This window comes from Peromyscus californicus, unplaced genomic scaffold, assembly GCF_007827085.1.
Source record: "Peromyscus californicus insignis strain IS unplaced genomic scaffold, ASM782708v3 Scaffold_6__1_contigs__length_162567912, whole genome shotgun sequence".
Taxonomy (NCBI): Eukaryota; Metazoa; Chordata; class Mammalia; order Rodentia; family Cricetidae; genus Peromyscus; species Peromyscus californicus.
The window spans coordinates 31576029-31596175 of NW_026294584.1; the positions used below are offsets into that span (position 1 = coordinate 31576029).

The 20147-nt window shown below is 41.3% G+C and overlaps 1 protein-coding gene across 4 annotated transcripts in view; it reads left to right on the plus strand.

Moving 5' to 3' along the window:
* St7 (suppression of tumorigenicity 7) overlaps window positions 1-20147 on the plus strand; it is a 246569-nt gene that overhangs the window by 159462 nt on the left and 66960 nt on the right. For all 4 annotated transcript variants that reach the window (XM_052720457.1, XM_052720456.1, XM_052720458.1 and 1 more), the window contains 2 exons: window positions 512-666; window positions 2874-2971. In XM_052720457.1, coding sequence (XP_052576417.1) covers window positions 512-666; window positions 2874-2971 — 253 coding nt within the window. The remainder of the gene's footprint in view (window positions 1-511; window positions 667-2873; window positions 2972-20147) is intronic.

Consider the following 20147-nt stretch of genomic DNA (forward strand, 5'->3'; position numbering starts at 1 on the left):
AATTTTACACTCTGAAGACACTCTTGAATTGAAAACAATGCGTATCTAGTAAACGAAAGGAAACTTGTATGTACCTCTCCAAGTGTTGGAAGGAGACCTTCACTAGGATTATACTCATCATCATTAGCTGGCATTCACTGAGCACGTCCTCAGTGCTGATGGCTACAGTAAGCACTTCACAGAAAGCATCTTATGGAACCTGCACAAAGACACAGAACAGATTTCATGCTGTCCATCAGGGAGGCAGAGTGATACCTTTCCCCAAGTGACACATTAATAAGGGGCCAAGTCAGACCTGAGCCCCGTGCTCCTAACACTGCACATCCTACCTCTCAAGCTAAACTCTAGGCGTTTCTTTCGTACCATTACTGTGTCAACAGCTGCAAACAGGTGCATGAAACAGTTGGTCATGCTGCATGTTTGGTGTAACTCCTCCTCGCCTTGCTGCATGAGCTCCCATGGTCTGCTGCAGTGGCCCTGGATGTGTAACTTGTCATGTCTGAATGGACAGGTGTGCAACGGCTTATATTCTCTTGGCTGAAGAAGAAGCAACAACGATAGCTGAAGCAGAAAAGCTCTTTAAGCAGGCCCTGAAGGCTGGAGACGGCTGCTACCGTCGTTCTCAGCAGCTCCAGCACCACGGCCCCCAGTATGAAGCTCAACACAGTAAGGTTTCCTCGGGGGTGGGGGGTGCACCGGGGAGTGGGGATGGTAAAATGGGAGCAAGAGCAAAGGCTCACTCCAGCACAGAAGCTGATTCCGGTAGACAGAGCACTCCGTCCACAGTCAACTTGGTTGCCGTTGTGTTCACAGTCTTTGTTTTGTTTATGCCCACACAGTTTCATTGCCGTACACAAACAGCAATCACCTTTTAAGCAGTTTTTTGAGATTATAATTCAATCTTTTCCCCCATTCCCTTTCCTTCCTCCAAACTCTCCCATGTACGTCCCACCACAATAACTTTTAATAGTCAGTCACTTCTCCCCAGAATTCCTACATAGTTCTTCTGTTCAGCAGTTAAGTCTCCATCTCCTAACTTTCAGGCCAAGTTTGGTAACTGAACTTAAATTGGTTGTTAGTATCATAAAAAAAAATGTTATCTTCTAAGCCTTACATAGCATGGGTAGAAGCATGGTTGAAAAAGGACAGTTTAGAGTATAGCTTTTGTTGGTTATAGTCTACCAGCATTTAGTTCTTATTTAAGAATCATTACTCTTGCCTTGAGAAAGAGCCATGAGTTCCTAATTATTATTTTATTAAGAATAATACTTTTGGTAAAATAAGTCCTTAAAGGCTGAGGCCCTCTACTTCAATACCCTGAACTGAGAACCCATGATGCTTTGTGGGGACAGTATGGGCGGAGGACAAAGCAATTACTGGAGTTCCCCGAGCCCCTTGACTCATCTCGGTTGGTTATTTAAACAGAAATCCAGTGATCCTTGTGGGGAAAAAATGTTTTCATGGTCTGACAAAAATGTGGGTTGTTTCTTTTAGGTAGAATTTCTCTCACTTCATCTCTCTCTCCTTTAGTTTGGAAAGTAGGGGTATATGTCCTTCATACTTGATATTATATAATTAAATTTTAATATTAAACTTGGATTTGGTATAGAACCTGACTGACTCCGTCTCTAGGTCTCAGGTGCCAGAAATATCATTACATTATAGTCCACACGTGTGGGAGCACATCCACACCATCGATACACACGTTTTCACTTTTGTTCTGCAGTGAGTCTGTATAGCAGTAAGGTCTCTGATCATTACAAAAAGACAACAGTGCATTTTGAAGGTGTGTAGTAAATGTCTATCTTGTGAGCTAAATGAGAATTAATACATAAACTACATTTTCTTTCTTTTCTTCTCTAAATTAAATCCTTTCAACCTGTTGCCTAAATCTATCCAAAAATATAATCACATCTTTAAAATAATTTGTAGGTACTTGGCAGTTTTTCAGCACACATCTTGTTCTCATTGTTTAAAACTTGAAATGTTCAGACTTTGGTCTCAACATCTTTTAATAGCTGAGTATCTACATGTACTTAATTCATAACAGGTGTGTCATAGTTTTCTCAAACACGGTAATTTTATTGAGGATTAAGCATATGCATGTTCTCACTGGTCTGGAAACATATCCAAGATACATAATTAAATAAAAGATTAAGATAAGAAGTTGCTAATATACTTTTGAAGGGCCGTTTTAGTGACTATTGTTAGAACTGTTTAGCTTGTCAGGGCTTTCTCTAACACTAGGGTAGTTTTTCATTTTGTTGCATACTCTATTGTCATATCTGGAATGTGTTATATTGCCATCTAAAACCAACTGCTTTTGGGACCTGGAGATGATTATGATGTCACTAGTGTTAGAGAAAGAATAATATGAACCAGAAGTTCAAGAAGAAGCTTCTCCAGAGTTAATGTCAGGAACGGGAAAAAAATAGTTCATCAGGATGCAACCTGAGATTCACCTCTGCATCTTTACCAAAAGCATGCAGACTTAAGGAAGATGGAATTCTTGCTTGTAAACTTCTTGCAATGTTGGTGTGTTCATTTTCTTGGCTGTGTGTGACAGAGATTTTATTTATTATCAAATATTCAACATGCCTAACTCAAAAGCACAGATTAGGTAATCAGTCACGATTTTGGCCTTTGGGCATCAGAGTACTTTTGCTTTACCCTGTATTCATTCTATTATTAACAAAATTAGTTCTCTGTGCTCTTGGCAGTAGGGAAGGCCAAGAAGCAGACTGTGCTCTTTGAGGAATTTCTTTAAGGGTAAGGCGAATGGGCCTCTGCATTTTTTTCTTGCTGGGTAATTTAAAGCTCTTGTTTTTTTATTTATTTTTTTAAATGCTGATGTTTTATCTTTCCTTTCTCAGGACGAGACACCAACGTCTTGGTTTATATCAAGAGAAGGCTGGCAATGTGTGCCCGGCGACTTGGGAGGACCAGAGAAGCAGTGAAAATGATGAGAGATGTGAGTTTACGTTCCTGCTTGGGCTTGGCAGCAACACACCTCACAGAATGGACCTTGAATACAGCCAGTGATAGCACAGTGGTCTCATGGGCTGCAAAGGCAGCTTCCAGCTGGCAGGGTGAACAACCTGGGGCAATTTAATTAATTTCTGTGCTCTGTTTTCCTTGTGTGTAAGGTAACAGTAGTTTTCACAATAACCTTGTAAGATTCATGTAAGATTTAAATGAGATAATACACACCAAGCATTTAATATAGGGTCACTGGCATATTTTTAAAAATCTCAGTAGATATCTTATTAGTCAACCTTTGGGACTGTTGCAGGAAACCAATAATGAGATTAGCCATTTTAGATAATTTACTTCTTTATTTTTAAATTTTGTTTCAAGATATTATTATGTCTAGCAATTTAATTATTTTTTATTGTTTGAGAATTTCGTACACACATATCATATGCATGACTCCATTCTCTTTTCCTGCTTCTCCAGCTCTCCCTCTATCTACCTCAACACTCCCTTCCAGTTTCATGGGACTTGGTGTCTCCTCCTGCCATGCCAGGGTCTCCTCTGGCTGGCTGGCTCTTGCACAGGTCTCGTGAATGATGCCACAGCCTCTGGGAGTTCACATGCACTGCTCCCCCGTTGTGTCTGGGAACACTACCTCACTGTAGTCATCCCCTGTGGTTCCCGAAGTCAACCCTTCTGCTCCTTCTTCTTCAGTGATCCCCGAGCCTTGGGAAAGGGTAGATGGTTTACTTTTTCAGTGTGTAGTTATTAGGAAATGAGTTATGGGTCAATCTGTTTTTACGTTCAACTTTAGTATTATAACGAGCTAATCCTACTGTAGCAATTTGAATCACTTTCCTAGATTCTTGAGAACCAGGGTATTTTATTAGTTGTTGTTATCATAAGCACTAAGAAGAGGGGATGGAGAGATGGTTCAGTAGTTAAGAGCACTGGCTGCTCTTCCAGAGGTCCCAAGTTCAATTCCCAGCACCCACATGGTAGCTCATAATCTGATGCCCTCTTCTGGTCTGCAGGCATACATGCAGACAAAGAGCCTGCATACAAAAAGAAAAGAAAAAAGACAAAAGGCGTTGTGATTTGACTTATTGGCAGAGAACATGCAGAGCATGGAAGAGGCCCTGGGTTCCAGTGCAAGTGCCAAAGTTGTGTAATAAGATACAATTTAAGGAAGAAAGAAGAAAAGATACATGCAGGAGGGAAGCGGGGAGGTTGTACGTATGTGCCTACAAGACAGACCGTGGTTTCAAAGGAAAACGGTTTAGGGAGCTTTTGTCTCCGTTTTTGGTTGTTGTCATTATTAGTAAGAACCATTTCCATAAAAAAAAAGCTGACTTCAATGTGAATTGCATCTATAATTTTCCTTTTAAAAACTATCTCAGGAATCCCTTGTCAACATTCCATTCTTCTCCTGTATTCCTGAGTTAGCGCACATAAGTAAGAGCCTTTCTAAAGGAAAATGACCCAAGGGCCGAACAGCGTGGCATCCCGCTCTATTTTGAGCTCGTGGGTTGTGCCTAGGCCTCTGCAGACCTAGAGCCTTGCTCAGCTTGCCTCTGGAGGGGCTGCTGTTCACCGGAGTTTCAGGGACTCTCTGGAGGAGGGAGCATGGCATCAAGGCTTGCCTGGTTCTTTTTGCCTGTTGCAGCACAGCAGTGCCAAGGCCCAGGTGAGGTGTGTGCTCCCCAGGCTTGGGTCTGCTACTCCACTAACAGCTAGACAGTCCCAAACTGGAGGAGAGGAAGAGGAAGATCAGGAAGGCGACATGTGCTCATCCAGGATGGAATTCTTTTAACTGAAGAGAGAATTCAAAAAATAACCATTATACCACATGAGAGCTAATTTAAGGAAAGGAAATTTCTGAGGAGACATGAATTGTTCTTAAAGTTTGCAGCTTGCAGAAATTCCATCCCCTATATAGCAGCAAAACTCTGCCAAATCACTCTGGCTGTATGCAGCCGGGACCTTAACAAGGATGGGCCTTGATTTCCTCATCTTAACTTTGTCCAGGCGCATCCAGCTTTATCTCCTTTCGTCTCTCCTCTTCCCCCTCTTCCTCCTCCTCCTTCCTCCTCCTCTTCTTCCTCTTTCTCCTCTTCTTCTTCTCACTTAGCCTTAATTAACCTGGAGCAGGTATAATACACAGATGAACGTATTTCAGTGATCTTATTGTGTGCTTAAGCGTCCATAGGAAAAGCAAGTTCTGGCTTTTTTAATTCTATTTTCCCTTGATCTTTTCTGCTTTTTTTCAGTGTATACATACAAAATCTCATATGCTTAAAAATCAACATATCCATCATGTATTTAGCGTGATTGGCTTTGGGTTTAACATGATTTTGTATCTACAATTTTACTTACTGCTCTAGCCCAAATAGAGGTTTAGAGAGAACGTCTGGGACCCCGGGTGAGACACTAGCAAGCAGTCCAGAAGCCTGGCTGTGGACTTGGGTCTGCCTTTTCTGGGGTGTGAACTAAAGGCAGCTCACTTTCTGCTGTGGGCCTGTCACAGTCCTCCATTAATAGGGACTAATCCTTCCTACCATAAGGAAAACTCTACTTGGTGAAGAGAATCCAGTTAAATAACGTGAACACACTTGGCTTGTAATATGAAAGCTTATAGTTTCCTTCATATTTTCCATTACTTAAGTTATGCATATGATTTTTCTTGCCAGTTGTCCTGAAGGACATCTTGAGATAATTCCAATTTCATTTTTAAATTAAAATTTAAGTATTCATTTTTGAAAATTGTCATAATGTGCATATTTACTGGGTAGAGCGTAACATTTTATGCCTTCACTATTTACTGATTAGATTAGGGAACTGGCAGTTCTTTACCTCAAACTGGCTTTGTTTTCTTGAGTGAATAAGTCAATCAAATAATCTCGTTTGGGTTTTCTCTACATGCCCATATATACCTACCTACATACCTATTGCATATCTATATGCACACAGATAGGTGTGACTTTTGTATTACCTACAAAATGGCCTTTCATTATTAAAATACCAACACACATTGCCTTTTTTCTGAGTTTATGGAGTGCCCATCAGTATAGACCCTGCTGTGGTGACCATATTCTTATGAGGAACAGTGCCAGGCTTGGGAGAGATGTGTTTTAAAGGGGAATATTGAAAGTGTGGTTTCAGAAACGCCATAAGTGCCCTGGCACCCCACACAGAGGATGCAGCTGGGCATTGTTGGCCAGGCCTGGCTTGTCACTCACTCAGTTGTGTGGGTCATTCTTCTCTGAGGATGACCTCCTTTAACAGCATGTGCAAAAATCATCTTGCCATAAAACGCTCTCTGATAAAATAGCCCCGTGGGTTCCAGGCAGCCTGATGATAAAACATTTAAGCAGGAAGAACTATTTTTTTCATTGAGACACAGCTACCTCTTCTCCATATGCATGAGTTTAAATTATCCTGGAGCAGATTTTAAAGTGGAAATTGGAATGCCAGTGTTTGAACACCTTCCACATTGAGAGCAGGGCCATTTGAAGAAGTTTCTCTGGAGAAGCCTCAAGGAAGGGCAAACCCGATGCGCTATAATTGAAAGAACATGAAAGGGAATTCTGGGAAGGTGGCTGAAGAGAATTCTTTTATTTTCACAATTTAAAATTACACAACTGTTCAAATAAAATATTGGATTTTGTCAGGGAAATGTTGATGAGGTAAATGCACAGTTGATTCTGTTGTCAAGATTAATAGAGTCTTCCTTCTTAAAACAACCTGTTAACTACTATGTATTCCAGGGCAATTTTTTTTTTTTTTTATCAGAACCAAAGCTCCTTTTCCATAGAACTCTTTTGCAACCAAGAGTACAGAAGCACCGTAGTGCAAAAGAAGTGTTTTGGAAATGAGCAGAGCTAAGGGGGCACGTGGGCTGTTGAGCTTTGCGGCAATGTGATGGTCATTTAGAAAGAACAGAGTTGCATTTTCCTGTCTTAATTTAAGGAAAAGTCATTGTGTTGGTTCTTATCTTTAATAGTTGCTCTATGACACTGCTTTTTCTTTTGTTTTTTCCTTTTAACATCTGCTGTGCTTGTCTCTCTCTGGTCCTATTTGAGTGTATTTGAAGTAGAATTCACAAGGCAGATGTCTGTGGTTTGACTCCTTAGACATACTTGTCAAGCTGGGTGTGAATAAACCATAGGGATGGGATAATCTGCCTCTTGAAAGAACTAACAGCTCCTGCGATCATCTGTTTAGAGCAGATGTTCCAAAGTTCAGCTCTGTGAACATTCTGGGCCATATAATCATTAGTTGTGGGGAGCTGTCCTGTGTGTTGTAGGATGAGGGGACTGACCTGTATACTGTAGTGACCAAAGTCCCATAGGTCTCCAGTTGTCTACAGACATTCCTAAATGCACCTAGGCTGTGGTGGTGGTAGTAATAGTGCAGGATCATTCCTCATGAAGGAGTACCAGGCTAGAGAATCCAGGGCTGAGTAGATGTGTTTCCATACACACTTTATGTGTGTGTTTCACTTACAGCCTGGACTCTATTTGGGCCCAAGCCTCCAGAGTTCCCTAGACTTGACCAGCTTCGGTTGGATGGCTGTTTTGCCCATATGGAATTCCATAAGGAGGTATCAAAGCACGAAGAGTAACATGTTGGAGGTTTTTGTGAGTTCCTGGTTAGAGGCCGATGTGGAATCATGACCTTCTTTGCTCCTTGTCCGTGATCTCAGATCAGTGTCTGTCTTCTTTCCCCGAATCCGTGCCTCTCTAAGAGGTGACTTGTCCCCGCTGCTCTCTGTACTGTTCCTCACGTCTCTGAAACATTCTTTTCCGTTGTTGTTTTGCTGTCCCTGCAATGTAATATCCCTTCTCTTTTCATGTCCTGACCTCTCACCGGACACAGATGTCACACTCTTTCAGAAACATTTTATACAATCAATGTAGAAAACGTTGTGACAAAATACATGAGCTAGCATAAAGGAGTGTGGTGAAAGGTTGTTTATAATCTAAGAAATAAAGCTTGCCTGAAGATCAGAAGACAGAGCCAGCCACAGAGTTAGCCACAGAGGTCAGGCAGTGGTGGCACACACCTTCAATCCTAGCACTCGGGAGGCAGAGGCAGAGATCCCTATGGATCTCTATAAGTTCAAGGCCACACTGGGCTACAGGAGATTAATCTATCAAAAAGAGAAACAGAGCCAGGCAGTGGTGGCACACACCTTTAATTCCAGCACTTTGGATCACACACCTTTAATCCTAGTACTAGGAAGGTTGAAACAGGAAGTGATATGGTTGGGCAGAAAAAGGAATACAAGGCGGGAGGAGACAGGAACTCGCTCTCTTGCAGAGGCTCTGTCAGGGTGAGGAGTTGGTGAGATAAGAGGTGGTAGCTGTGGCTCGCTCTGCTTCTCTGATCTTTCAGCTTTCACCCTGATATCTGGCTCTGGGTTTTTATTATAAGACCATTTAGGATTTGTGCAACAAGGGAGGAAAATTTAAGCTGGCTCAGAGTCTCCAAGGTTTCAGTCCATGGTCAACAGGCTCCATTGTTTCTGGGTTGTGGTTGAGGTAGTTCATTATGGTAGAAGGATATATCCGAGCTTTTGGCAATCAGGAAGAAGAGGTAGATGGGTGAAGGCCAGGGACAAGATAGACCCTTCAAAAGCATGTGATGAGTGACCCACCTCCTCCAGTCAGGCCCTACCTTCCACAGTTTCCTCCATCTCGTAATAGTTCATTCAATTATGAATTGATTCATGCGTGTCTGAATCCATTGATTATACCAGAGCCCTCATGATCCATTCATTTTCCTAATATTCCCACCTATGAATGTTGTGTTGAGGTCTAAGCCTTCAACATGTGAGTTGAAGGGAGTATTTAATATCCAATTCACGACATTCTTCCCCTCAGTGGTCCTAGTATCCAGAGGTTTCATCTTCCCAATTAGCCAAGTCCAGGTGACAATATTCAGTCTTAAGTACCATCTAAATATTGATCAACAATTCTGTATTGTTCACTGTGTTCTAGGAAAGGTCAAGGTCATATCTAGTGAGCTCTGGAGAATATAGTCTTCAGATCGTCTATATCAGAAGTGCCTAGGGAACACTCATGGTGATATTACAATTATTAAATGGACTAATTAATCCAAAATATTTGATGCAGGCCATTATGAGGAATAATAGCTCATTATTGGCAATTCTTACCATCATTTTAAAGCTGTGTTATGAAGTAATATCTTACTGTGTTATCAAGTAAAGAGTAAAATGATAAACATTATATGTATGATACAATTCTTTTTTTTCAATTAGAAATAGATGTTATTATGGACTAATAGCTCTCAAACTTTCTACTCTCAGAGCCCATTTAAAATTATTTGAAACCACTGAAGTTTTGTATGTATAGGTTTATTTATTCATATTTACCATTTTGGAAATTAAAACAGATTTTTTAAAAAAATTATTCATTTCAAAATAGAATTGCAAATATATTACATATTAACAAATGTTTTTATGGAAAAATAACTATTTATTTAGACAAAACAATTATTGAAAAGAGTGTTATTGTTTTAATGCTTATTCAAATCTCTTTAATGTCTAACTGAGTAGGAGATAGCCAAAGCCTCCTGTCTAATTCTGCATTTAGTTTGTAGTCTCAATATGTGACCTCTGGGAGGGATGCCAAACACATACGGAAAATGTGAGACTAAGAAAAGAAAAATGTATATTACTATAAAATAGTTTTGATATAGAGAAACCTTGAGAAGGGGGTTCTTTAAGGATGTCATGATGACCATTTATACAAGCATAAGAAAATAACCTGGAAATAGAAAGTTGTTAGCAGTAAAATTATACTATCCTTTAAAATTTTTTCTGTAATACTGAATTACTATAATAAGCATCTTATTTTCTTGTAATAGCTAACCTAGAATTTAACATTTCCAAAGCATGCGTTAGAAACCAGAGTTGGAGAGATGGCTCAGGTGGTGAGTGCCTGCCACCCAATGTGAGGACCTGAGTTCTCATCTCTGTTGACCATGTGAAAGGCAGGCACAACACTGCACACCTGTAACCTTAGTGGAGAGCCAAGCACAGGAGGAGCCAGGGGCTTGCCTGGTCAGTCTGTCTGGTCAGTTTGTGAGCTCTGGGTTCAGAGAGAGACTCTACCTCAAAAGCATAAGGTGGGCCTTGGGACTGCCTATGAAATATCATATAGATCTCCAGAATTTGGATGAAATTAAAGATAGCAAGGTATTGTTTTCTCTCTGGATGTAAGATGATTATAAGACTGGTCCCTTTCACTTGCTTTGGCTAGACAATTTCTATAATGGAGAATCTATTTTGCCTAAGGAATGACCTATTTTTAGTAAAATAAAATGTAGAGGAATAAAAGAAATAAGGTGCACAATAATTGAGACAGACATCTGTTGATGACCTCTAGCCTCTACACACATATGTACAAACCCACACAGACACATATTATACCACACCATCAAAAATACACATATACACCTGGGATTAGTTAAAACTTGTCAGTCATTAAGGACTGCTGATTTTCATTTTGCTATTTGATAAATATTTACAAAATCAGTGACTCATAAAAGAGAACTAGTGTGCCCTATAGACACTGTGAAATATATTTTTGTAAGAATTTCGTGTGTGTGTGTGTGTGTGTGTGTGTGTGTGTGTGTGTGTGTGTGTGCATACATGTGGAGGTGGAGGCCACAGATGACTTCAGGTGTTTTCCTTCGGGTACCATCTACCTTTTGGACAGGGTTTCTCACTGGTCTTTAACTTGCCAAGTAAGTTAGTCTGACTGGCCAGTAATCCCCAGGAATTTACCTGACTTCACCTCCCCAGGACTGGGATTATAGCTGCACACTTAAAAAAAAATGTGGGTTATGGGAATTGAACTCAGATCCTTACACTTGCAGGACATTAACTTTACTTACTGAGTTCTCTCTCTCACTCTCTCTCTCTCTCTCTCTCTCTCTCTCTCTCCCCCCCCCCCCCCCTTCTTAGCCCCTCTGTAAGATTTCTGCTCTTATTATAAAAATGCAAAGGTCCTTTTTAGGAAGGATGCTAAAGGAATATTTTTGAAGGCCTATTTCTATTTTTACCTCATTCATTCATTCATTCATTCTTGATTTGTGTAGCCCTTTTCCTTCCTTTTTTGACGTTTTGTTTCACAAGTCGTGTGATTTTCTTGTAAACAGTTCTTTTTGTTTCATTCCTTAAGATTGTCATGGATTGTTATGGGCAACTTGATTTAGAGGTCGTTTAGTTAAAGGAATTCATCCTCCTTATATGAGGATGGAAAGTGGGAAGGATGTTTTTGTTACCTGTAGGCACCCAGAATCTACTGAACAATTTATTTTCAAATCTTGATGTACAGGTATACCACTGAGTTAAAGACAGACAATTAACTGTTGTTATAGTGATAGCTGGCACATTTCTAGATTCTTTCTTTGCTGTGTGTACAAATAGTGAGCCTTGAAGGTAAATGCTGTCAGTAAGAACTCACTTGTCATAGAAGTTAGGCTTACAGCATTATTTTAGCAACACTGAAAGTTCAGGAGTGCTGGCCATGAACAGAGTGTGGAGGAAGAAAGCAAAGAGGACCTGGCTTCTGGGGTATTTACAGTTAGTCCTTTATAGTTTTAGTGCAGTTTCGCCTTTCCCAAATTCTGTTCTGGTTTTGTTCAGTGGCTCTTGTCTGGCATGCTTTTTTCTGATTCTCTGCCTTCTCTTTCCCTTTTATCCTGCAGCCTGATTTTGGTCTTGCTATTTCCACTTTGCCCTAAACCATTCACCGTTCATCTATATATTTATTCAACAAAAATAGGTGGACTATCTCTCCATATCAATTTCTGTCCTTTGTGGTTTCTAGAACCAGTGAACAAATCAAAGGGCCTTACCTACTTATATTTTAGGAGAGAGGAGCACTCTCCTAATAACTAATAACATAGGTATATTTTCAGAGTACACAAGAGTGGTAATGGTGAGGAGGAAAAGCCACGTAGGGCAGGTCTAGGTTGAAGAAGCCCAGGGACGGAGAAGAGTGAGTTCAGGGAAGTCAGAGTCAGAAAGCGTGGGCAGGTATGAATGGTATAGAAAGTGACATTTAGACAGAGACTGAAGTGGGTATTAGTCCTCTGACATAGGCTCGGGAGCCCTGAGGCAGGAGAGCACCTGGAATGTAGCACTAACAACAAAGGAGTCCTGGGTGAACAGTCAGACAGATGCAGGGGAGAGAAAGGAGGGCCTGAGAGGTCACGTGGGTGTGCAGGTGGTGGTCAATTCCACTTTCACTGTAAGTGAGGTGGGGAGCCTTGCAAGGATTTACTGCCGTGTGGTGAGGGAAAAGCGGGGAGGGCAGACAGAAGAGTCTTGCCCTGGTGTTGCAAATAGATGTATGGCTCAGGCTGGCACGGTAGCAGAGGAGTAACATGGTTAGTCTGCCTTTTTCCAAGGCATACCTGAGAGAAGTTGCTAATGAGCCAGAATGTGTAGCATGAGAAGAACGGAAATCAGGATGATTATGAGGATTCTGCTTCATAAGGAATGGAGTTCTATCTGCTAAGGTGTGGAAACTAAGCGAGACAGGTTCAAGAGGAAGAATTCTGTTTTGAACAGTTATAGCGAAAAAGCACCTGTTTCAGGTAAATAATGGCATGACTCTTTGTGGCCTGTAGTGACTCTGGCTTTTTTTGAAGCAAAGAAACCACTCAATAGAAGAGAAGTAATGACCTCTGAATTTCTAGAGGCCCTGTACATGCATGGTGAGATGCTCCACTTGTTACTATGGTGCTTGGATGCCGCTGCCTCACTGGTTCCCGAGAAGCCCCTCTATTCCATCTTACAAAATGTGTAACATGGTGCCATGTGTGTGTTGACAGGGCTTACCTTTGTCACTCAGCACTGTTTGCGGTTCTGTGCATCTTCGCTCTGTTTACCTCTCGTAGTTCCCATCTGTTGTCTGGGGTTGTCCTTGCATCATCAAGCTGTCTGGACTTCAGAGGATCATGTGGCCCTGGTAACTTTGTTGCATACTATTTTACTGAAAAATGAAGGTTTTGTACTTTTGTATATTTATCCCATTTGTGTTTATTGCTTTTATTATTCTGTGGAGAGTAACAGAATAATTGCTGATTATTTTCACATCCTTTCATTGTTTGTATCTGTCAAACTCTTCTCTTTCATCTCTCCCAGTAAAAATGTCCAACATTTGGAGTTTTTACTTTACTCTTCTAGTGTCCCCAATTTATTAAAATCTACATTTACATTCTTGATCATTTATTAAGCCTCCAAATATCTGTCATTTGTTCCCTAATGATGTAGCTATTTGCATGTAGCCCAAACTAGTTTTCACATTTATATCAGAATTTGTCACTTTTGTGCTTAGAAGCTGTAACTGAATGGTCACTGCATTTAGAATAAAATGCAGACTCAAACTCCTCACGTGGCTGCAATTTCTTCCAAAGTAATGCCGTTTTTTGTTTTTTTTTTTTTCTGTCATTCATTAGAATGTTAACCACATTGGGTTGCTCTTTGTACCTGACTTGATTCTTGTTTAGACTCTGCCAAGGACACTGGCCCAGGTCCTCAGCCTTTCATGATATCTGTCTGAAGAAACACACGTCTGTGTGTGTGTGTGTGTGTGTGTGTGTGTGTGTGTGTGTGTGTTACTCTCTTTCTACTACATCACTAGCAATCACATCTTGTCCTGATTTTTAATTCCCCCTTTCACTTTTGAAATTATCTAATTATTTATTTGTTTATAGTGATAATCTTGATTGTCTAACTCCACTACCAAATAGACTCTACAAGGAAAAAACTTCACTGTCTTCAATGGCTCATGATGTGTATTCAGTGTTTGCTAAATTAATTAATATATGAATTCTCGGAGGGGAGAAGATGGGCGCGTTTCCCACCACATTTCCCATCAAGCACTGAGAGAAGCCTTACATGACAGTTTCAGAGCCTCACATTTAAGGCTCATTTTGTAAACAAAGCCCAACACTGAGGCCTCTCTAGCTGTACTGCAGGCAGTTTCACTCTATTAGACTGGAGAAGGCGGACTGCTTAGCCCAGCTGGTGTCATGCCAGCTCCAGATCTGGAGCCTTCCTGGGGACCCTCTCAGGAGGAAACTGTGGCTTCCTTGGCTTCTACCCCTGTTCTAGACTCTGGCAGCTAAATCTGGGAAGCAGCAGCCGCTTCCCACTCCTCTGCTGTTTTGGGGAGGGTGGAGGTTTATCTCCTTGTACCATCTTCTCAGTAGTTCCTTAGGAGGGAGGGCTGACTTACTTGTCTGTCTTCCATCTCCGTTTGGAAGACCTTTGTGCTCTTTTACTGATGGTGGGAGCTGCATGGAGCTTTGAGGAAGACCTCAATGTGTGTGCCTTCCTCGTGACTCTCCTGGTGTTCTCACACAGCATGGCTTTGAGGCAGATGTCTTTTTTCTTTCTCTGAAGAGGTAGGAAATGCCGCTCTCGACCTGCTTTCCTTGGTCAACATCCATCTTGTCACTGATGAAGATACATACCCAATGCTTAGAGCTGCCTGAGAGGATCCTGATAGAACAAGCCCTGATGAATTCTAGGTTGTATTAATCCGCAAGGTTTAAGAAATAGAACTGCAGATGGCCTCACACCTCTGCACACATGCTAAAGAACTGGATTTACTGTTCTATTAGAAAAAACAAAACATGAAGTTGGGAGCGGGCATGTTGGGGAGACACAGGGGCAATAGGAAACAGATGTCATTCATATTTCATTGTATACATGTAAGAGTTGGCAAAATGAATTTTGTTTTGATGACAGTAAGAATTTTTTTTAAACTATGTGAACCAACCCCCAGCAGCATAAATAAACCCAACCCCAGCATTATGTAGGTGGGGGTTCTGTTACTGCCTCTTACTCCTGCCTGACCAAGACAGCAGCACAAAGGTCAGAAGAAAAGCTCATTATGGACACTAGATGTGTACTGGACCCAGTGGACCACGGTGGGGAGGATGAACCAGCTGCCTCCCTTGTGTGGAGCAGCAGTCCTGGGATCACAAACATGGGAGGGAGCACTCCCTGGCTGACTACTTCCTGTGTGCTCTTGGTTTCCAAAGCTATGAAGCTGGGAATAGTGTTCCAAGAGTGTCTCCCTGGAACACCGATTTACTCCCTTGTTTATGCTGATGCTGGGCAAGTCCTCACCCATACCCTTTGGGCACTTGGAGAGGCAAATTATTGGGGAGGTCTGGACCAAGTTTCAGGGGCACAGGCGATGTGGCTTTTGGTTGTGTACATAGGGTACTTTATTCTCCACATAGTGATAGATGCTATGGAGGTTGCTCTTGAGCCAATACCCCCATATGTATAGACCTGAATAAAGTGAGTCTCTGGGGTGGGAGCGGGGAGAATCCATATGTTACTGAGTATTAGTAAAACAATATAACCTAGTAATATATGCCTGGCATATATAACACTCAGTGACTTTTAAAAAATTTATTGCATTTCTCTTCTCTTCTCTTCCTTCTCTTCTCTTGTCTTGTCTCCTCCTCCTCCTCCTCCTCCTCCTCCTCCTCTTCTTCTTCTTCTCTCTCTCTCTCTCTCTGTATGTGCACACACACTCGTGTGCCCAGCACAAGTGTGGTTGGTCAGCGGACAAGTTGCAGGAGTCAGTTCTCTCCTCCTTGTGAGTTCCAGGGATTGAGTTCAGGTAGTCAGACTTGGCAGCAAGCATGGTTACCCTCTGAGCCATCTCACTGATTCTCAATGATGATTTTGCAAAGTAATGGTTAAATTGATTTGATATGAAAAAAAGACTGTAATCAAAGAAATCTGAGATGTGCACAGGTTCTTAACCCAGCCACCTGAGTGGTAGTCATAGTACTTGGAGATCAGTTGGGGAGGTAACAGTTTCAGAAAGCAGGAGTTCTTCACGGCGTCTGTTAGTGTGAGTTACCTACTCTTTCTCTAAAATGAGATTTCAGGAAGGTCCGTGGATTCACAGCTCAACAGGTGAGAAGCTGACAAGGTGTTTGAAGTCCTTTTGCATTGCTGTGACTGAGTACCTGAAAGGACAACTTTGGAAGCAAAGGTCTGTGGTCATGGACATTTCAGTCCCTCACCATAGAGAAGGCATGGCAGAGTTCATGGCAGTGTTTATAATGGTAGGATCTTATGGTGGAAGTCCCCCATTGTAGAAGAGCAGGAAGCACAAAGTGGGCCCAGAACCAGGCCCACTCCTGGGAGTCTATCTAGAAAATGAGAGATTTCCTAAGGGACTAATATATAACTGGGCGGCCGTATCCTTTGTTCAAAGCAATGCATATTTTAACTCTAGCTGGAACATGACTACATGATGTCAGGAGTTGGAATATGACCTTAGGTTTCTTAATTAATCTTGCTTTGATTAGAGTCTATTACACAGGATGTTCACATGGACTGGAATTATGTACATTGTGGATAAATTGAGGTCAAAAGTAAGACTGTGCACTGAGATACCAAACTCTTCAGTGTGTGAGAGTCTGTTAGCCAGTATAAAACATGTCAAAGGAGGGTGTCCTGGTTATTTTTATGTCTACTTGACACAATCTGGAGGCATTTGGGAAGAGGGAAACTCAATAGAGGAAATGCCTCTGTAAGGTTTGCCTATAGGCAGGTCTGTAGTCCATTTTCTCGATTAGTGGTTGATGTTGGAGGGCACAGCTCACTGCGGCAGAGCCACGCCTGGGCAGGTGGTTCTGGGTTGTGTAAGAAAGCTGGCTGAGTATGATGGGGAGCAAGCCAGTAAGCTACGTTTCTCCATGGCTTCTGCTTTCGTTCCTGCCTCTAGGTTCTTGCCTTGAGTTCCTGCCCTGTTTTACCTTCATGGTGGATTGTGATTGAAACATGAAAGCTGAGATAAACTCTTTTCTCCCCAAGTTGCTTTTGATGAAGCTATAATCCCAGGCCAGTAGCTAACTAACGTACATAATATGTTGGGTATGTTTGGGAATGTGGAGTCATGGGCACAGGTCCCAAGAAGGTTCAGTGGAAAGGTAAGTGGAGGAAAGATAATTCTAGAAGAGTGAGATGATTACAGAGCATTGTGTAGATGAATAGCACAAGGTGGAGTACAGCTCCTCTGTACCAACTGCCATCCTTAAAGGATCTTCCATTGATGTTGCTTTCCATACTACTCTGGGAAATGCCTGCCAGAGTATCTGTTAACTGTGCCCCAGGTAACCAGATGAGTTAATCTCCTGAATCGTTCTATTTGCTGTTACTCAAATGAATGTGGAAGATTGCCTGCCAACAACAGTGATTGTGATTTTGGCAATATGACAGAAATGGCTGGTCAGTATGTTTAGCTGCTTATTGAAGCCACTCCTGCCACAAGAGACCAGAGCCATCACAGAAGGAAGGATACACAGTGTCCTCTTTTCCTTGGGCCTGCTTCCACGTCATTCAAAATATGCACTCAATTTTCCAGGCTTTTTCCTTATCTCAGGGTGAGGCCACACCAGATTCTAAGCTGTTCAGGATGATACAGCAATATTCTACTCTAAGAATTACCTAGAAATTTGAGGAAAGTATCAGTCCTTGAGGCTCCTGAAACTGCCATTTACTGTGGAGTTCATCACTGGGAGATCTCCTCTGTAGTAACAGAACACTGGTGCTGTCGGAACTTCTTTCAGATGGGAAGGAAAGCTCTTAAACGTCTTACAGTAAGTGAAAAAGTTCTCACTAATGGAAGAAGAGAATGCGGATGGCACTGGTTCCACGTGAGGAGCCAAACACAAGGGCAAGTTCCATTCTGAAAGCAATTGTGTTAGGATTCTGAGAGCACACAGCTTAGGTTGATTACTGAAAATCTGAAGAAAGCGCTTCTTCTCCGGAAGGAACTGAGCATTGTTTGGACAGGAAATATAGAACATTATGTAGGTAACCCTCCAGCTTTTTGGGTTTTTGTGAGAGCCAAAGCTTATTGGCAGACCACAGTCATGCCTGCAACTGGTCCTGTGTGTAGCTATATGTCAGTCCATTGGGGAACAAGCAATTTAACTAACATCCATGCAGATATTGACCATGTTACTTTTCAATTGGTGCTACTCAATATTTACTTTTTAATAGTTCTACAGGTAACATTTTCTTATTAGTGTCTTTAGAGGCTGCATTTTATAGTATCTGTGCAAATGGAATGCTCCTGGGCCTCTGAGGACTCTAATAAGTAATTCATTCTTCCTTTTCATGCCCATAGTGTCAGTAAAAATAATGGATAAATAAGCTGTGCAGTGTAAAGCTTCTTTTCTATTTTCTGTTTATGCCTTATTTGAAACTGATTAAAAATGTCAAACTTGAAACTCTGACAAAATAATATCTGCTGTTTGAATATAATACAGGCCAAATTGTTTAAACCTTAATTAGGCTAAGTTTGAATTGACCTCAGTAGGAATCTGGCTGAGGCTCTGTGTTAATTACCTTTGCCTTGAACTATGTAAGAGCTTTCTCTCTCAAGGAACAATATATGGATAGCTAAACTAATAAAAGGTTTAAATAGATGCAAATCAAACTTGAAAAGTTTAAACTGTTGTTTTCATCCTGCAAGTCGGCTGAGAAAAAGCATACAGACTGTAGTTCTAAATTATGTCCACAGAGCATTTCAGATCCAGTGAATTAGCTCTCCTCCTTCGTCCATTTGAGCTCATAAATGTTCGCTTCAAAAGTGCTTCAGATTCTTCCATTGAAACAAACTTGAACTGACAATATCCAGATGATGTAAAATTGGAACTGAAATTCTATCCGTGGCCCATCCCGTGTTCTTCCTCATAGGTATTAGAGGAATCAGAGGAAAGTTAGTGTTTTCATTCTATGGGCAAAGCAGGGCATATAGATTTCTGGCTGCCAGAAAAAAGCAATTAGCAGTGAGGAGAAGACAGAAGGAAATAAATAAACAGAACTAGATAGTGAGTGAATTCAAGGATTGATTTAGAATGACTTGGCTTATAGAAAACAGGCCTCAACATTTATCATATGCTTTCATTAAAGCTTGATATGGGAACTGTAGTGTTTTCTTAATAGGCAAATTATGTTGCCAAACCATTTTTATACTTTATTTCTAAATAAATAGAGATAGACTATGTAATATTGTGCAACCAAACTCAAAAGGAAACCAGTTATACCAGAGGTAAACAAATAGCACGTCAGAAATTCAATATACCCATGTCAATGTTGTATAAGGGTGATGGCTTCATACTTGGCTGGGAGTTTGTGCTGAGGATGGTGTATGTGTGCTGTGTACTGGGTGTTTCTCCCCTCTTGATGATGAGGATTATGAGCTCACCCCAGAAGCTCACTGCTCCTGAATGTAAACCCGTATTTGCATCTGCTGCTAGGTGGCCATGTTCTTGATTACATGCCTTCTCTCTAATGGTGAGTCCTTTCGTTTTGAGAACAATGGGCTATGGGGAATAAGGCTGTCAGTGTCGGTCTGGAAAAGACAGAACTTGGATGACACACCCAAACCATTCTTATTAACTAGTCTTGTCTAAGCCTAACCCCAGCCTCACCACGGAAAGTCAAATAGGGAAAGAACTTACCCTACAGTAGACCTGACTCCAAAATATCTTCCAAGACGAGGTAATAATTTATGTAGTTCCTCATGGTCTGTTAGTGAACTTACTTTCTTGAAGTAGGTGGATAATGAAGATTGGGGGCTATAGATTATGGTTCACATGAGATTAGTGGTTATTTGATGTCATTATAAAGTTGGACTACAGTGTATTGGACTCTATAGGATCAAATTATTTCAGGAAGAAAGTTTCTAAGTGTTTATTCAGAGACTTTTTTTTTTAAGTAGAGCAGGTTGGCCTTGAATTCACAAAGATCTATCTGCCTGTCTCTTAAGTGCAGGGGACTAAAGGTGTGCACCAGCACGCCCAGCTGAGGTGCCTTCTTAACACACCAGCACCACTCAAGGAGCTACAGAATCAAACCATCCCTGTAAAGGAACAATTTTGCCTCAAAAGTCAATTCAACAACAACAGACATGTTTAAAGTGGTTAAAGGGCCTGGGAGACCACAAGGCCTCACTCTACACAGAGAATACAGGCAATTAAAAAATTAAATTAAATTAAATTAAAGAGGGAGAAAGAAATACTCCTCACAGTGCCAATTGGTTATTCAGTAACAAATGATCAGCACTGAAAACATACATACAAGTAAC